Source organism: Brachypodium distachyon, chromosome 4 (genome assembly GCF_000005505.3).
Source record: "Brachypodium distachyon strain Bd21 chromosome 4, Brachypodium_distachyon_v3.0, whole genome shotgun sequence".
NCBI lineage: Eukaryota > Viridiplantae > Streptophyta > Magnoliopsida > Poales > Poaceae > Brachypodium > Brachypodium distachyon.
In genome coordinates, this window is record NC_016134.3 from 7,379,419 (window position 1) to 7,397,932 (window position 18,514).

Consider the following 18,514-nt stretch of genomic DNA (forward strand, 5'->3'; position numbering starts at 1 on the left):
CATAGAACATTAGAAGGATACAAACAACTGACATCTTACTGGAGTACAAATAATTCTGGGGTCCCCATAATTCTGTCCTCCACATTGCAAAGAAATAATTTAGGGTACAAATCATTGGCATCTGCTGATCGTTCACATTGAAAGAAATCGTGAACTGAAGCTCCCACAAAAGGGCCCGCCGATGTATCTTTTTTTGGGTGTACTGAAGCTATCCTCAACAATTGGGGGAAGGATTGATTTCCGGTTGACCATCATCGTTGTGAGAACAAAATCACAACTAGACTCTTTCTTTATGCTTCGTCAGAAGTCGCTGGATTCATAACCAAACAAGGGACGTTGCTGCCGCGCGCTGGGTATGGGCCGTGAGGCATAGGCCAGCGACTGGGAGCGCGGCGGCGTCATGTGAGGCGAGACCGCGAGACAGGAGCAGCGAGGGAATCGCGCGGAAGGACTGGCGGCAACGCATCAGGCGAATCGCACGGAAGACTGGCAGCGTCGCATCCGGCGATCGAGTCACAAAGGAAGTTTAGTAGTCGAAGGGTTGTAGTGCCATGGTAGTCACAAGATGTCGGGGGTTATTTGAAAAATTGTTTAAGTTAACTCTTGGCCATCCCACCTCTCATCCAGTGCGCCCATTTCCGATCGGCGGTTCAGAGGGAAAGTTTCCAGATTATCACCAGAAAGTTGTTTTCACCTGAGCAAATTACATAAAAAGAACATAACTTTTGGGACAGAGGTTGCCCAATAACCACTTTATTATAGGAAAAAGATTGGCAAAAGCACGGGTTTTTTTATTGCATTTTAATTGCTTACCACGTTTGCCATGTGGTTGGCAAAAGCACGGTTTGTGAGCCAGTAGATTAAAAAAAAAAGGCAATTCCGTCACAGTTCAATCTAGTGAGATATGACAGGTGAGGCCACAAGTCAGCCACGCTAGCAAGGGGGCCTGCATGTCTGCACACCTTGTTACCCCAAGAGCCCAGCTAGCAGTTGTGAACTTCTGATCATGTAATCTCTTTACAATGTACTTGTAGTTTTTCTGTAAGGCGTTCATGCATTCAAAGAACCCAGCTTTGTAAGGTTTGGCAAACATCATGTGTTTGGTGATATAAATGATAGTTATCAGGACTTCAATATGATCATGATTGTGGAACTGTAGCTGTTCTGCTGCATGCATTTCAACCTAATCTCCCCATGGTAATGGGAGCGCTGAGCTCAGATCTGCAATTGTACTTGAATTAAAGCAGGCTGACTCGTGGAGTCACATACTCAGCTGACTGTTATGACATACGAAAATACTCCAATCTACTGTTGGCTTTTGTTGGTTTGTGTCTTTGCTTTAACAATTCTGGAAGAGCATTCGCTGCTTAACTAATTGTGAACAACAGCTTAGTCCAATCTGCATTGTGCTACTCCGAGGCCCATCCAGAAGTCAATACCTGAAATAATTTGAAATTTCAGTGTCTAACACTAGTAGTCAGATATAAATATAATTAAGGAACAATTTAACTGGTACGGCCTAAATCCATAGATGAGCTTAGTTGTCCCTATCTCAGAAGAGTGTTCGTAGTTCCTAAGCCAAACTGGTTTTACAACCAGTTATACAGGCTACAGGCTGGCACTGGCCAGTCACCACCTGTGTGATGCAAAGAGTAGGCAGTTGATCTACAAGGTTCTGAACACCAGTAAAGGAACAGTCACGAGGTGTGATCTGTAGGACGCAAAGTAGGATCAAAGGCTGCAACAACTGAAAACCAAAACTAGGCTAAAAATCTTAGTTGCGTCCTGCTTTAGTGCCTTAGTCACAAAGTTGTCACTTCAAAAGGAAGTACATAAATACCACAGATGGAACTGAAATAGCAGTGTACCAAGTAAAGCCCCAGTCAACCCAACCACCACGTTTCGGCTAATATGACTTGATTGGGCATTCAAGAAAATATGGGTTGATTGCAAACATGAAACATCTAATTGAAATAACATTGCCTGCAAATTCCATGGTTTGTCCTGACTTAATTAAGAGTTAATGCCTTTCATGTACCCTGTTTCTTCATTATACTGTAATCCCAATGCTATGCTGTTACTCTTATTTCGTTATGTGTTCCTTTGTCTTCAGCTCCGTACCCCTATTGCTTGTGCTACTTGTCATCTGAATTAGGTCAAAAATCTATAACTGAGAATTCTAGTTTAACTGAGGCACAAGCTTTGTGTTTTCTCGGAAAAAAAAGTTCAGACTCTGCGTAGACAACCTATTGCCGGTAGTTCAAAAATACTACCCTAAATAACGTCAAGGCAATGGCATAGAAATTTTAATTCAGCACAAACAACATTGAAGCTGGTTACCTAGATACCCTTGGTTATGCAACAGCCAACAAGATATGGTTAGAAATAAAGCATTGCTCGGGGCAAGGACAGACAAACATGACAATATATTATAAGTAATAAATTAAGAAAGAGTTAAACGCAACAGAAGTCCTAAAAGTATCTCCAAGGTGTCAAGTTAGTCCTAATACTATGAAAATGCAGATTTGAGTACTAAAAGTATAGTAAGTGAGTCATCGAAGGTCCCATTTGTGCTGCGTCAGCTCTGACCTGCACATCTGGAAGATTGACCAACGCCACATATGCAATATTTTACAAAATAGACCCTAAAGAGTCTCATTTTCTCATTTTGTGCCCATTCTATTCTTTTCCTGGCCTCAAACTAAAAGTGTAGAAACATTGGACGTGTGTTGGCCCATATGATTTTGTACTTTGAGGTGGAGAAATGGATGGAGAGGCCACAAAATGAGAACATGAACTTGTTAGGGGGTATTTTGTAAAATACCGCATGTGTGGCAGTGGTCAACCTGCCACGTGTGCAGGTCAGAGCTGATGTAGCACACATAGGACCTCCAATGACTCACTCAGGGCATCTCCAACAATCCAGGTAGGCTGTTACTAAGAACATGACACGCATCTGGCTGAGGTGGAGGAGAGAAGTGCAAAAACTATGAAATCGGTTGTTGCAGAAGAAATCGTACAACACAGGTACCAAGGACAAAGTATCGACAAGAACTTCCGTTGGACTGCATGCCGTTACTTAGTGTGATATGTTCTGTGGTGGATGTTTGCACTATTAAATATGGAGTAGTTTTGATGGATTGTAGTAACGAAACGAAGAAACGACCTGTTGGAGGCCTTGTTGCCTTGAGTAAGTACTGGCTTGTTGAGGATGCCCTTGCTATACTTTTAGGACTCAGATGCATTTTCATAGTATTATTAGGACTCACTTGATAGCCCCACGATACTTTTAGGACTTCTGTTGCATTTAACTCATTAAGAAATCATGTGAAGTATGAATGTAAGCCGAGGGAATTGCCATCTAAATGGAAGAACTTATCTGAAATGTAAATAATTGCCACCCAACCATGGGGTCATCCAGAATCAACCTAAAGAAAATTCTCAGATATGGCAGTGCCCGCATCTGCAAAGAACAGAAACACAAATACCATCTTAATCCAACCATTTCTATGTTACAGCCATCCATATAAATGAAAGAACACATGTCTACACTCTTTGCTAAACTTTCAGTCTCTCAATCGCTTGAAGAGATCTGTAATTTGAACAGAAAAAAAGCATATTATCTTATTCGGTGTGCTAGTGGAAAATAAATGGAGCAATATTTAGATTTTTGCTGAAATTCATCCTACGATGGGTATTCAAAAATAAAATGAAAAACATTTGTCCAGTGGTTTGTTAAAAGAGAATACAACAGCAACATGTATGCCCTTAAGTTAATATCATCTGGGCGCATTAAGACCATTATTACCAGATTTGGTGTAATGGGCTTCCAACCTTGATTAGGATCGGTTGATCGATATATGCCAGGGCTCGAAATTGCCCGTAAAAGGTAGGAGTTTGTACTCCAAGTCGTCAAATGCAGGCAAAAATAAGACTCAAAACTTTTACTCAAAATTATAAGCAGCAGCCATGGTGGCCAGCACTAAGACCCAGATTTGAAATTAGAGGCGGTGGCTAACCTGATTCTTGTCGGTGTATCATCACAGCGAAGGAAGGCACGCTGCAGCAGCTTGTCCTGGTAATGCTCATGTACTTGTTAACTGCAAATGGTTGATCGGATATTATGTTATGCTATTTGTCACATAGTTGTTTTTGCACTCTTGGTACTAGTAATAGTAAGTTTATTTCCCTATGTCAAGCACAAATGACCGGGTTCAAGCATCATCAACTGAGATAAAAAATAATAACCATTGAACCAAAATGATTAGATTAACACCAAGAACTATAGTTGAAAATTGTGAACCCAGTATACTGTGAATCTAGTAACTATGATATAGATATATTGGGTTAAACAACGGATTAGTTCCAATGCCGCCTCACGAAACTTGACAAACAATCAGATCAAATCTCACAGTAAAGGATCACAAACAGAATAAGCCACTATGTTTGGACTTTAGAAAAAGAAAAGGAAAAATAAGGAAAAATAATCCTATGGAAACTTATGACACTTCTAATTCTTGACTCAGCAGTTTTATTGCGATTAATCAAATTATGCCAAATTCTGGTTTTAAGATTAGGCCATTTGAATTGCTCGAGACAATTAAACATAGTGCAACAGTTAGATGTCTATCTCCGTATCAAATTAATTTAACACATCACCTGCTTTAAGAATTCCTCAATGAAATATGATGCTCCGACTTCAAACAGAAAGGGTATACAGTTCAGCACATAAGAAAGAAACAAGAAAAATGATGTGAAGTGCTGCGCAGTAACATAAGAAAAACCAAGCAGAAGAAACAACCTCATCTGGTCAGATTTTACCTGCAAAGTATCTAACCAGCCCAATTTTCACCTCCATAATGACATGATAATAAATTTGATAAAAGCAGCACAATCGAACATGAAAAAGTTAGTCTATATTCAGTGAGTATCATAAGATGGACCAAACATGCATCTCCTCAAACTATTCTATGAGACATGTTCTAAAAAAACTCCTGCTGATCCGTGATTACAACAGGATGTATCACATTCCTGATGCAGCTGAGGAGAACAAAATTAGATACAACAGTGTAAAATTATGACAACCTCCATTTAAGTAAATGCATGTTGACGCAATGTGCCAATGGAATGGTATAACTTATTGCAGACATCAAACTTTTTGCCTCATTATTGAAGTTACAACTCAACTGATGGATTACAGATCCATTGCAAGAGGTAAGAAATCAGTGAATCACAACCTATTTTGCTGTTTTACCTAACAAAATTGGTACAGAACAAAACATCAGCATCCCTCCTGAGGGCAGCTCTGTAGTCCTACAAAGCTACAGACAATTCTATTGACTGTATAACAAATCTTTTGTAGCCTCACGAAGATATACATCCATATCATATCCTACAAGATGCATTCTCCATGAAAGTGCTTGTGCATCATGCCTTCTGTAGCGGATGCAAAGACTCCTAAGTAAACGGTTGCCTACAGGTTGCGACACAATGAACCGTTTGCTCAATGTATACATCATGATATCAACTGCCGCATTGAGGTTTCTGTCCCAACATAGGTAATTGATAAGAAGAGCACAGCATGCTGGTGTGACAACAATCCCAAACTCCTCAAGGATATGAAATATCCTAAGAGCGTCATCAATTTTCCTTACCTGGCAGAGCCCTATCACCCAAATGGTGTAAGGGTTTGGGTTAAGGGAACCATATACTTGATCAATCTTGATTAACTCCTTAACTGTTTCATCCAGAAAACCGTCTTCAAAACATTTACGGGCATTAGCAATTACTTCATCTTCCGGTGAAAGATTGTACTTTTTGGGGAGGTAATCCAACCAGAGGTTGATTGCTTGCGACAATTTCTTCATCCTACAAAGAGATCTCATCATAGTATTGTAGATAGGCAAACTAGGGAAGCCACCACTCCTTAATATATTCTGGAACAACATTGTGGCGTCGTTTTCTCTGTGTGCCCTCCAAAGCCCATCAATAAGTGTCCCATAAGTGATTTCGTCAGGAGAGATTCCCTTGAGTTGGAGCTCTTTGAAGAGCCTTAATGCACCGTCAAGATTCTTCGCTTTACAGAGTCCATTTATCAATGTGTTATATGTGACAACATCAGGAACAACTCCACTTTCTATTATACCTCGAAGAAGCTTGTAGGCTTTCAGCACCTGCCCAGATTGGCACATACCATCAACCAGCTTACGAAGGCTCTCGGTGTCCCTCACCTGGTTGGCACCAAGGGTTAGCCGAAGGAACAAGGAGGGATTATTCCCCATCTCCATCTTATGGAAAAGCATCCGAGCTTCCTCTAGCATGCCGGCCCTATAGAGTCCGTCAATGAGTGCATTGTATGTCATAACCGTCGGATGGCAACCATGTTCTCCCATCTCATCAAAAACCTGCATTGCCTTATCTATGAGTCCTTTCTTGCACAGTCCACATATCATGATATTGTGTGTTGTGGAGTCCAAGACAACATTATTCTGCAACATCTCTGACATCAATGACTGAGCTCTATCTATGTTACCAACATCGAAGAGAGCCTTGAGCAGTGTGTTGTAACAGAAAGTATCAGGCACAAACCCTTTGTCCTTCATCTCATCAAGTAACAAGAATGCATCCTTAGTTCTTCCAGCCTCTGCAAAACGACGGATCAGTATGGTGTACAGGGTGATGTCTGGTGAAATACTCTTCCCCAACATTTCCGTGTAATAACTCAAGCCTTCATCAAACCGTCCGGCCTGGAACAGACCATCGATCAAACAGCTATACCCTATCAACCCAAGTGTGAAACCCCCATCTTGGAGCAGTTCAAACCGATGAAATGCTTCATCGACCCTGCCAGCCTTGCAGAGCCCGCTCAAGAAAACAGTGTATGTGACCTCATCTGGTGGGCACCCGTTCTCCTTCATGGAGCACAGCAGCCGCCCAGCATCCTCTATCCTCCCTTCGTTGCAGAGGGACGAGAGAAGCACGGTATAGATCTTCACGTCGGGCACGATCCCCCTCTCGAGCATTTCGTCGAACATCTTGAGAGCGTCCACTGCCATGCCCCGCTTGCAAAGCCCGTCCATTAGCACGATGTACGTGGTACTGTTGGGCAGGCATCCGGAGCTGACCATCCGGTTATACAGCGCCAGGGCTAGGAGGATGACTCCGCGGTCCACAAGGACCTGGAAGACGGCGTTGTAGACGAATGCAGTGGGGCGGCAGTCGAAGTCGCCCATCCGGGAGAAGGCCTCGACGGCCTCCTGGTGTCGGCCGGCGGAGGAGTGCGCGAGCACGAGGGCCCTGAAGGCGGCGGAGGGGGCGGGGAGACCAGCGGCGCGGGCGTCGGCGAGGGCGTCGAACATTGCGACGGCGTCGGGTTCGGAGGCGAGGAGGACGGAGACGGCGCGGGAGTAGAGTAGCGGGGAGCGGAGACGCCGTTTGATGGCGGAGTAGAGGAAAAGGCGGATGCGGGACGCGGCGGGCAGGTCGGCACAGATGAGGGCGTCGGAGACGGTGCGGCGGGTGAGGCGCGGCGAGAGGAGGGAGAGGCAAGGGAGGAGGGCGGGGAGAGAGGGAGGGAGCGTGAAGAGCAGCGAATGGAGCGCGTCGGCGGCGGCGAGCTCTCTTTTTCTTTTGGCGCCCGGGGAAGGGGATGCGGCGGCGGCAGTGTAGGTGTGAGTGTGGACGGGGGCGGCGGCGGGTGGGAGGGGGAGGAGAGAGCGTGCCGCCGCCGCACATCTCATACGGTCATCGAGGGGAGGGAGTTCGAGATGGAGGTTTCCGCGGCGGCGGCGGCGAAGACCAGAGGGGGAGAGAGAGAAAAGAGGCGAGGGCTGGAAAATAATGTTCGAATAGTTTTGCCAGTCTGGGGTACTGGCACGAAGAAGCTAAATTAGCGAACGGTTGCACGATTGACTTGTGCCTTGTCCGCTTTAAACGAGCCTCTCGGGGTGGGAGGGGAATCTCAGGAAGAAGAAGACGGGCAACCGGGGGTGAGGAAGAGCGAAAGTCTATTCTAATTTCTAGGAGGATGAGCCTATGGTTGGTTGGCAATTATTTATATTTCAGATAAGTTCTTCCATTTATATTATTATTTTCAAAAACGATGTTAAAACCCCTGATTTATTTAAAAAGGCATGAGAAAAACAAATACATCAATCAAACACCCGAAAGCCACCAAGCTATACCTACTAGCCTGATAAAAGATGTGGTCATTATTCGGGCCGTATGACCTGACACCATCACCCAACATCAAAATCCGGAGGTCACGAAGTCACAACCAGACAAGCTAATCTTAGCGTATGCCAAATGCGCACGCTCCAAAAACAGCTCTCCACCAACTTCCATGAACCAATCTTCAGGGACGCATTGAACTTGCAAAGCCTAGCAATGATGATGCGAACCGGAGCCAGACCAGCAAAAGCGCGTCGACCCAGATCACCTCACCCGCAGAACTAACATTCCCCCAACAGCGCCCCCAAGGGGAAGTGTCGTCGCCCAGTTCTAGGACTTTGGGTTTTCACTCGAGAACCTAGAGCGAGGGTGGTGTGGGAGCACCTCGACAACGCCCAAAGAATGTTACTGCCGTCGTGGTCGGCTTGCCATCGACCAAGGGTTTCCCCCAATACCACACCCGCACCACCCGCACTGCGCCATCTTGAAAGCCGACAAAGCGCCTGACCGACAGATCCTGTGAGGTCGCAGCCGCAACACCCGCGGCCGCCACAGCCGGACCGAGCCAAGCCTGCCACCTCCAAGGACACGGCCAGATAGACCACTACCGCCACCTTCTCAAGCCGCGGCAAGGACAGACACCGCCGCCGCGCTGCTCGAGCAGACCCGACCAATACGCAGCTAGGTCTAGTCAGTGCCGCCGCCAGGGCCAAGCTAGTCCGAGCCGCCGCGCAGCCCGAGAAGCGCCGACTCCGAAGACGTGGCCCAGGACTGGCCGCCGCCACCGATCTGATTCCTATCAAAAATGAGCAACTCGGCAGATTCTGATTCCTTTCCTATTATATGATTTATGTAATATACATATGCCTCAAGTTGGTCATCATATCCTCTTGCCGCTCCCTCTCGACGTCCTGCCGCACTTCACCCAGCTGAAGCTTCGCGAGCCCATGGTGCTCCCTCACCTTGTTGAACGAGGTGACGAACGCCAGTTGCTGCTCCTTGATGGCATCGAGGAACTGGTGCCCCTGATCGTAGATACTTGGGTCCCAGGTGATTGGGTCCCAAGTCGCCCCGGCAAGAATACCGAGGTCTGGGCTGGAGGTAGCGGCGGACAACGACAAGACCCCCGCTGCCATGGTCTGGCCGTGAGGAGCATCGTCCCCTTGCAGGGGAGCAGACCGCGTCTTCCTCCACACCCGCGCTCGTGGGTTGCGGGTCGGGTGGAGGGGCCACGCTCTCGGCAGGAGTCGTCTCCTGCTGGGCAGCCGCGGGACCCGCGCCCCGGGACGCGCCGCCGAGCCCCACTCCGGTAGCGGCGGTGGGCGCCCCCACCGTCGTGTCTGGGGCGGTGGGGCTTGGCGCGAGAGCCACCTCTGGCTCGTCCTCCAACTCAACGTCAGAGGTGAGGTCGATCACCGTGCCATCCGCCGCCGTGGTTGGCGCATTGGGACCTGCGACAAGAGCAAAATAAGTTACTTCAAGCCAAGCTAAGGCACCCGGCGACGAGCGCAAGGGAGTTCTGGATGAGTACCTTGCGGGGTCGCCGCGCTTGCGGGGGGAGATTTGTTCCCCTCTGCCCCGGCTTCTGCTGCCGGGCTGCCCCCTGCAGGCTGGGTTTCGCCTGCAAGCCAGAGTGATCGCACGGTTAAGGGTTAACGAACAGAAGGAGCATGTACAGTGGAGTCAGGGGAGGGGTCTGTACCTACTACAGGCGCCTCCTCCTCTGGGACCGGGTCGGCGGCAGGCGTAGTGGCGATGCCGTTGGTCCTCGTGCCAATCTGACTGGCACTAACGTTGACCCAGGTGCGCGGCTTCTTGCTTGGCGCAGTGGGTGCAGTGTCGGTTCTCCCCCTCTTGCTGGCTCCCGCCGAGGCGCCGTCCCTGCAAGGCATCAGCGAAGAAGCGAAGCAATCAAGGCAAACACAAACTTGTAAATAAAAGGGGGAGAAATATGTCAGCTTACCTTGGGGGGTTGACCTTGAGCGAGTAGCCCGTGAAGATTTCCCGCTTGGGCGGGACCGCGAACCCTCGTGGCGTTGCCGCAGCCCCAGTTGCCGCAGAAGCCGCTGAGGCGCCTGTGGCCGTTGCGGAGGTAGCTGATGCCGTCGGCGCTGCCGACGCTGCCGGGGCCGCTGCGGCAGCGGGACCCGCGGGAGATGAACTCCCGCTGGGTGCTCCTGCCGCCGGCGCTCTTGATTGCCGCACCAGCGGCACATCGTCCTCGTCCTCCGCCTCAGGGAGGACCGTATGGGCTCCAGTCACGCCGCCAGCCTTGTCGCCGGAGGACTCGTCACTGGGCCCGCTGGAATCCGATCCCCCCTCTCTCTCCTCGGCCACTTGCTTCCCACGAGTTGCGGGTGGTGGAGGCTGCGGGGCTGAAACCGGGGGATCGGACATCAGCCCCCACTCGTTACAGGGTGGGTAGCTGCCGACAATGTCGTGGAGGCCCGCGACGCCGGCGTGAAGGGATGGAGCCCCCGGGGGCAGCTCCATGAATGGGACGTCCTCGCCGATGATTCCCTTCACCCACCCCCGGATCACCTCCGGCGTCACACCCACACTTTGTAGGCGTGTGGTGTCCCCGAGCCCCGTGTACATCCACGCAGGGTGAGACCGCAGCTGCAGCGGCACGATGCGCGATGGGAAGGAGCTCCGCGTCTCGGTTGTAGCGGTCCCACCAGCTGCCGTTACTCGACGGCAGCTCGGTGGGCGTATGGATGAACTCGTCGGGCTCGTCCACGCGAACCCAACACCAGTCCGCGCGCCACTCCTTCTCGATCTTCTTCTCGGTCTGCACGATGAACTCCAATTTCATCTTGTCGCGGGCGTAGAACGAGACCCCCGACGACATCGCTCCCGTCTGCTCGACGCGCAGGTAGAAGTAATGGCGGAACAACGCCACTGACGGCATCACCCCGACAAACCCCTCGCGGAGAAATTGGAAGACGGCGAGAAGGAAGAGGGATGTGGGGTGGAGCTGCGCAACTTTGAGCTGGTACGCCACCATGAGAGCATGGAGGAAAAGGGAGTACGGAGGCACGAACCCAGCGAGAATGAAGCGGGCAAACACCCGGAAGTCGTTGTCCTGGTGGTCGCCGCCGGCAGGGAAGATGAGCGTCTCGCCGTACTCGTTCAATGAGGTGGTGATGACAACATGTGTTGTGGACTAATCGTGCGTTAAGTATTTCAGATTTGATATCAAATGGCGCAAAACGATTCGATGCCCTCAAGTTGGAAAACGAAGAGTAGTGGAGTTTTAGCGGCTTTTTCGGTTATTCAGTCGTAGGAACTCCGTACTATTAAGAGGGAGTCCACATGGGAAGGTAATGGTTGAATCGCTTTTCACGTATACAAACAAACATCTTGCACCCACATAAAGCCTCCCAAAAAGTGAGAGAGAACCAACTCTAGAGCCTAACTGGTGTGCATTTGCCTACCCAGGTCCGGAAAATCCGGTGGGGTTCCGGTACCCCAGAACTTCCGCCCAACCTCCGGACCAGGTCCGCAACGCTACCAGAATCCATTGTGGATTTCCGGAAGTTGAACCGGAACAGGGCCGGAACTTCCAGTGACAAGCGGAAGTTCCGCCCCTGGAACTCGCAGTGCATAACGGTTAGATTTTGGAGAGTCCAAATAGATACCCCTTCATCCCCAACGGGTTTTCTGCCTGAACACGAAGCAAAGAACAGCCCCCTCTCTCCCAAGAACTCCCTAAGGTTCATTCTACTAGATCTTCCTCCATAAAGCTTCCCCCTTGTTGATTCTTTGAGGATTGGAGGAGAAGACCTAGATCTAGGGCTTCACCAAGTCACAAAGTTGATTCCCCTTGTTTTTCTTGTGGATTTCATTTCTCTTGGGCATTTGGGAGTTCTAGACGGAAGTGGTTGCCTTGAGCTCTTCCCTTAGGGATTGTGGAGCTTGAGGATTGGATTGGGAGCCTCCAATTGAGTTGTGGAGCTAGCTCCGGTCAAGTTTGTAAATGTTCGGTCTTCGCCTTCAAGGAAGCCATCAGTCGAGCTCACTCACCTTTGTGGTGCCGTGAGAGGAGAATAGAGTGAGCCTTTGTGGCGTCTCTACCTTTAGAGAATTTAGTAAACCCTAGGTTAAGTGTTTGTATCTTTCTAGAAAAGAAAAAGAAAAAGATTAAAATTTGTTAGTCGCCTATTCACCCCCCCCCTCTAGCCGACCATACCGATCTTTCAGGCTTCTTGGGAGCTTTCTCGCCCTTGTCGCCCGCAGAGCTTGTGGAACCCTTCCCCCTCTTTGGGCCCTTGGGCTCCATGGGGAATGTGGGTGGCGATTAGCGGGATTAGGGGCGCGAGGAGGGATGGGGATGAGGAGGAAGGACTGGGGTCTAAGTGATTGCCCCCCAGCACAGCGGTGGAGTTTTATGGCACCCTAGTGCTGAGCAACGGTCAGATCCGCACCCTACGGGTGCGCTGGGGATAACTGTGTTTTAAGGGGGGAATACGCGACGTGGCCTTAACCACCGCAGTTAGGGGGAAGGTTAGGGCGGAAATCTCGCCCCCACCACTCTGCCCGTAACGGCGGAGTCCCTGGAGCAGCGCATGGTCGGGAACCCGAAACGACTTGGGACCCACGCGTCAGTTAGGGCGTAGCCCGGCAACCGACCAAGGATGATTTCGCCCGGGAACAGACGTTACCGGCCCACGCCCGGGGGCTACTGTCACACCAGTGGCACCCGGGGTACCACCGTTGCTCAACACGTGGGTCGCCTCGCTTGCTCCCCGCAAGGACGGCACCCTGGGCAGCAAAGTGCGAGCTGCCCGGGAAGCCACCAGCTCAGCAGGAGCCTGGGAAGGGGGTTGCCCTGGAGCAGGACTAGCCGGGCTGCAGGAATTACCCCAGATGACAGCGTGAAGATCCCCGTCAGGACGCCCCCCGGGAAGCTCACTTGCCGGGGAGGGTGTCTCCTGGCGCAAGCGCTTACAACAGGGCCGGTGCCAGTGCAGGCAGAGTATCGACACCACGTGGCCACCCGGCAGGCTCCTTTTGTGCAGGGCTGGTCAGAGCGTGAAGTGTGGCACAAGTCAAGCATTAAATGCTCCGACAGGGAAGTGGTTTCCTGTCTAGTCAACCTACGGTGAGTAGCTCGTAGTGAATCTAGGGCACGTATCGCCCTAGCTACCGTGCTTTGTACCGTGCATGCATGCCAGCGCAGCAAAGGCAAGCTGCTTAGGGTCTTTGTTCGGCGCATGTCCAAAAGCGCATCGCCCATGCAGACCAAGGCACCTGTGGTATCCCCTTGAGTATAAAAGAAAGACCAGCGCCACCGGTCAAAGGTTTCCGGTTTTTCTAAGGTTCGAATCTAGCTGGGTTACGATCCCTAGAGATTTAGTCCAGAAGTAGTAAGTAGCCATTTAGCGGAAAGGAAGAGAGCGCCCCGGGAACTCCCCCGGCAACCTGTAAACACTTGTTGATTGGCTAATACATACTCAGAAGCAGGACGCAGGGTTTTACACCTCCGGGTGGCCCGAACCTGGGTAAACTGGCTTGTACATTGCCACGCTCGTCATTGGCCTCGCCGGCGATCGCCGGAGCGATCCCCATCGCCCACTGCCGAACCTAAAAGGGGGTACCTAGCAACCCCGGTGTCTAAGCCCCGGGCTACGACAAGCATCCAGGGGCCGGAGAAGGCGTCACCGAGGGAGGTGAGTTCGGAAAAGAATTCGCCCCGGAGGGCCGCGGCGCACGGGCCATAGACGTTGGAGATGGTAAAGCTGAAGGAGTCCGAAGCGGCCACGAAGCGCGTGGTCAGCGAAAACCGACGGCGATCGACGTGAACGGTGTCAAGGAGGGAGGGGTCCCAAGCGAAGATCAGCCCGCCAGAGGCCCCCACAGAATCGATGACAACGTGAGAGGAGAGAGCGCGGGGAAGGAAGGAGGCGAGCTTGGAAGCATCAGGCGAGCGCAGCTTAGATTCCTGGAGGAAGACGCGGAGTGGGAAGCATTAGAGAGGGCAGAGCAAACGAGAGCGCATTTAGAGGCGTCGTTGAGACCACACACGTTCCAGTTCACAAAAGACCACTCCCTAGTACGACATCTAGCTACAGCATCCATATACAACAGAAGACACCACAGAGACGAACTAACTGCCTAACAGACAGAGAGAGCTGGGGAGGGGAGGGGGGGTTGTCGGTCATGTACAACAAAACACGCAGCGAACACGCACAGGAGGGTGTGTAACATCAGTCGACGTCGAGCACCAGCGGGGAGACGCCGTCGAGGCGGCGCAGTTCATCCGGCGAGAGAGGCAGCTTTCACCCAGCGCACGGAGCACATCGACCGGCATGAACGGGGAGACGCCCTTCTTGATCGTCGCCTCGTGCCGAGACGACATACTTTCAGCGACATAGCCTTGGAGGTCATGTCCTGGAAGACACTCCCCTCCGCATCCCGCAGCCGAGCGCTGCGCCGAAGGGGCCGGGGGGGCGGAGCCAGCGGGGGGCGTCGGCGGGGGGAGCGGAGGGCGCGCCAGTGCAAGTCATGCACGAGCCGCCTCCACCGCGACCAGGGGCGAGGGGCAGAAGGCACGAAGGCAGGTGGGGAGCTCCGCGGCGAGGGCAGCAACGGGGTCGATACCGACGGGGGGGGGGACGCGAAGACGGCAGAGGAGATGACGGACGCGCACGCCTCCCCCTTGGCAATGCCGGTGACGAAGCCGATCGCCCAAGTCGCCAGGCTGGCGTGAACAAGGCCCTCCCCACGGGCCGCATCATGTGTATGGCCCATGCACCGGGGGATACGGAAGAAGCCCACCTCTCCGCTTGCCTGGCCCACAACCAAGAGGTGAAAGTAGGCCGTCGAGACAGCAACGTGCAAAGCACTGGGGCACGAAACACCCCCCGAAGTGACGATGGCACAGGGGCGGGTGTCGGCGTAGTCGAGGAGGTCACAGGGGAGCGAGCTGAGCGAAGCGGCGGCGGCCGGCGCGCCGTGCACGCGCCCACCGGTGATCTCGAGGAGGGGGGGGCCCGAAGCAGGCACCGCACCGCGCGCGCGACGAGGAGGCACCAGCAAGCGAAGGACACCAGCCGTCCCTACCGGGACCGCCACCGTCCTCCCCGCCAGGAGGAGCACCACCACCGCCTCCACCGCGGCCGTCCGAGCCGCCGCCGTAGGGAGGAGAGAGTGGTGGGGAAGGCGGGCCGTCCCCGATAACGCCGTCCTCGTGCTTGACATGCAGTTCGTCGGGGACAGCGAAGTAATCGTCGAATTTGCAGACGACGACGGCGGCGGAGTAGTCTGCTCCAGTGAGGCAGAATTCTTCAATGCGCGTAGGGTTGCCCCCCCCCCCACCGCGCACTGGATATGATGCCTGTTCCAGTGCTCGAGTGGGAACCCCACGAGCAACAGGCTGACATAGCTTGCATGCTCGAAGTGTGCCCGGTTCTCCGCGTACTCGTGGCACTCAAACCACACGGTGTGTTCCTGGAACTGGTACGTGCCTTCCAACTCGGCACGGAGGCGACTCTGGGGGGAGCGGAAGACGACGACGTGGGTGCCGTGCGCTGAGGGAGCTAGGCGGGCCTCGACGCCGCGCTGGACATGAGCGAGGAGGGTGCCACGGACAAGGGGGCCAGGGTTGGGGCTCTCAGGTTCCACGTAGGCAATGCCGAGGTGTGCAAAGTCCTGACAATCCACCGGGGGCATGTAGACGTCGAGGAAGTCAGGGTGCACAGGGGGGTGGAGGTCTTCGGCGTCAGCAGCATGCCTGACGGGTGAAGGGCGCGGGGCGTGAGGTGGGGCTGAGGCAGAGGGGAGTTGGGAGGCGGACGGCGGGGCGGACGAGGAGGTAGCGGCGGCGTTGGGGTGGGGGGTGACGAGATAGGCGGCATTGGTGGGGAGGCGCCGGGCTGGGAGATCGGGTAGAGGCGAGGTGGGCGAGGGCGTGGCAGAGGGGGAGCGAGGCATCGGGGGGCGGGGGCGACCGAGCATGGGGAGACAGCAGGAAAGCTGGCGGTGTCCAGAGCGTAGGCACCGGTGACACTTGACGGGATCGCGGCAGGCAGACACTAGGTGATCGGAGGCAAGGCAACGAAAGCAAGCTTTTATAGGGCTACGCGGGGGCGGTGGAGAGCGGTGGGAACCAGAAGACTCAGGAGCCAGCGGGGGCGTCGAGGGTCCCTGGTCAGACGGTGGCACAAGACACGAAGATGGAAGTGGGGGTGGCAGGAGGTCGGCGGCGATGGACATCGGGAGGAGGGGAGCCAGCCTCGACGACACCGAGGGAACGGGAACCGTTGGATGACGATCAAACGGGCGGGGGGCGGCGGTATGAGGCAGCAACTCGGAGTGTAGTGGAGGGGAGGAGAGGGGGGGAGCTGTGACACGCGGCAGGGGGGAGGCGTGAGATGGCGACACGCAGCGCTCGCGCGGGGTCGTGGGGAACAGGTGACAGCCAGGGGGAGACTGACAGGTGGTGGACAGCGGCGAGCGGACAACATCAGCGTAGGAAACGATTATTCTCGGGGGGGTTGACTCGGCAGGCCGGGAGAAAAGGAGGGGGGGAGCTGACCCGGAGCGCAAGTTGGGAGCGGGGGCAGGGTCAACTGGCGGGGGGTCAATGGGTGGGGATGGAGGGGGGGACCCACCCGCGTTCGAAATGGAGAGCGCGCACGCGGCGGAGGGATGGCAAACGAGTTGGGCTCCGGCGAAGCGGAACAGTCCCCGCCGTAGCATCGCGTCCGCCACTGCCGAGCAGGTGACGATGACCTTGAACATGTCGGGAGAGATCGCGAGCACCGGGAAGCGGTCAGCGAACGAGGTGAAATGGAAGTTCAGGACGTTGGCGACTTGGGAGCGGCTGGGGGCAGGGCAGCCCGCCCGGGCAGTAATCCAGAGCGGGGTACGGGGGCGTCGACGGGAGAGGCCGGAGCAGACAGGGGAGTGGAAGGAGGCGAGGCAGAAATCGAGGAAGGCATCGCCGGGACGGCAACGAAGAGGAAAACGGCTACGGGTTTTGGGGCGGCGAAGGAGGAGCAGGTCGGGGGGAACTGGTGGCGGGGCGAGCTTGGGGCCAATGGGGAGGGTGGGGAGGGGGGGAAGGGAGGAGGGCGGCGGTGGGGCTGGGCGGGGGCGAGGTCGATGGCGATGGGGAACGGGGGTGGGGCGGAGGTGAGCGGGGCGATGGGTGAGAGCGAGAGCGGAGGCTTCCATCCTCCTATCTCTTTCCTATATCGGTTTAAACCAAAAACCGAACCAAAACTTATGGTGACATTTCCAATTAATCGAATTACTGAAAACTAAAAAAAATCCGAACGAGTTCTCGGTTAAGACCTGATCGCCGATCCATGGAACACAGGTCTCCCCAAAGAAACACATACACACAGAGTGTACCCAAATTCAACTCACTTCTACTTACCTACAGTTCGCACCAAGCATCACAACAGCAATGGCGAGGCAAACCATAACAGCAGCAGCCGCAGCAGCCCACATCGCCGCCGCCGCCGCCATCTTCGTCTTCAGCTTCTGTTGCTTTCGATTTCGAAAGCCGAGACGGCCGGCGCGGCGCGGACGCCGAGCAGGGATCACGACGCGAGCTCCAGGGTCTCTCATGACCACCCTGCTCCCGACGAGCACGGAGTTGGTGACGCCCTGCACGTTGTTGTTGACGTAGATGTTGATGCTCGCCGCCGCCGGCGCCGCCCGGTGCGGCGTCACCGACATCGTCGCCCCCGTGCTCCTGCACCCCGACGACCTCCAGCCCGACGAGCCATCTCCGGCACCCATACCGTACTCGATCCCTCGATCAATTCTTCCTTGTGTATATTCGCTAGCTCCAGCTGCAGCTGCCTGCGCTGCATCTCAAGATATATTAACCGGTGGTTGTTCTTGCTCTAACACCAAGAAAAGCATCGGGAATCTCTAATCGATCTCCCTTCCACTTTTCTGTTTCACCTTGCGGCTGCATGGAGTGCAGGCATCTTGCCACCTGTGTGGCTTCATTGCGTGCACATACACGGGAACGAAAAGAATGCCATAAATTAAACAAAAAATTATCAAACGAAACTCCGCGCGCGAGATCACATCTATTTACCCCCATGCTACCGTTGAGCTGCATATTGTGGCTTATCTCTAACAGCTTGTTTGGCACTAACAAAACACTGAACACAATCGAGTACTCTAGTTGCAGTTACCACTGGTTATGGAGAATTGTGGATATCACTTTACCGATTGTAACTTCGGCGGACAGAAAGAAGCAAGAAATAGTATCGCGGTGAGAAAAATTTCACGATTTGGTACAGAACTAGTTGCCAATCAAACAAATGTTTTCAAAGTACACTTGTAAGACGTCTAAATTTTCTATTGCAGTGCATTAGTC

General features: G+C 53.1%; 2 protein-coding genes across 2 annotated transcripts; both read right to left on the reverse strand.

Moving 5' to 3' along the window:
• Positions 1–5,090: 5,090 nt before the first annotated feature.
• LOC104584874 (pentatricopeptide repeat-containing protein At1g79540) lies at positions 5,091–7,894 on the reverse strand. Its single transcript, XM_024463548.1, has one exon. It carries the CDS (start codon positions 7,737–7,739, stop codon positions 5,334–5,336), a length of 2,406 nt encoding a protein of 801 aa, XP_024319316.1. The 5' UTR covers positions 7,740–7,894; the 3' UTR covers positions 5,091–5,333.
• A 9,510-nt stretch (positions 7,895–17,404) lies between these two features.
• On the reverse strand, positions 17,405–18,411 carry LOC104584875. Its single transcript, XM_024463549.1, has 2 exons — positions 18,091–18,411; positions 17,405–17,985 (listed from the first exon to the last, which is right to left on the reverse strand). Exons 1-2 carry the CDS (start codon positions 18,136–18,138, stop codon positions 17,551–17,553), a joined length of 483 nt encoding a protein of 160 aa, XP_024319317.1. The 5' UTR covers positions 18,139–18,411; the 3' UTR covers positions 17,405–17,550.
• Between the last annotated feature and the right edge of the window lie 103 nt (positions 18,412–18,514).

Bases quoted from the DNA above. Each gene is read 5' to 3' on its own strand.
- LOC104584874 (XM_024463548.1), bottom strand. From the start codon at position 7,739: ATGAGATGTGCGGCGGCGGCACGCTCTCTCCTCCCCCTCCCACCCGCC.
- LOC104584875 (XM_024463549.1), bottom strand. From the start codon at position 18,138: ATGAAGCCACACAGGTGGCAAGATGCCTGCACTCCATGCAGCCGCAAG. The intron at 17,986-18,090 runs GTGAAACAGAAA...GATGCAGCGCAG, and splicing joins GCACTCCATGCAGCCGCAAG to GCAGCTGCAGCTGGAGCTAG.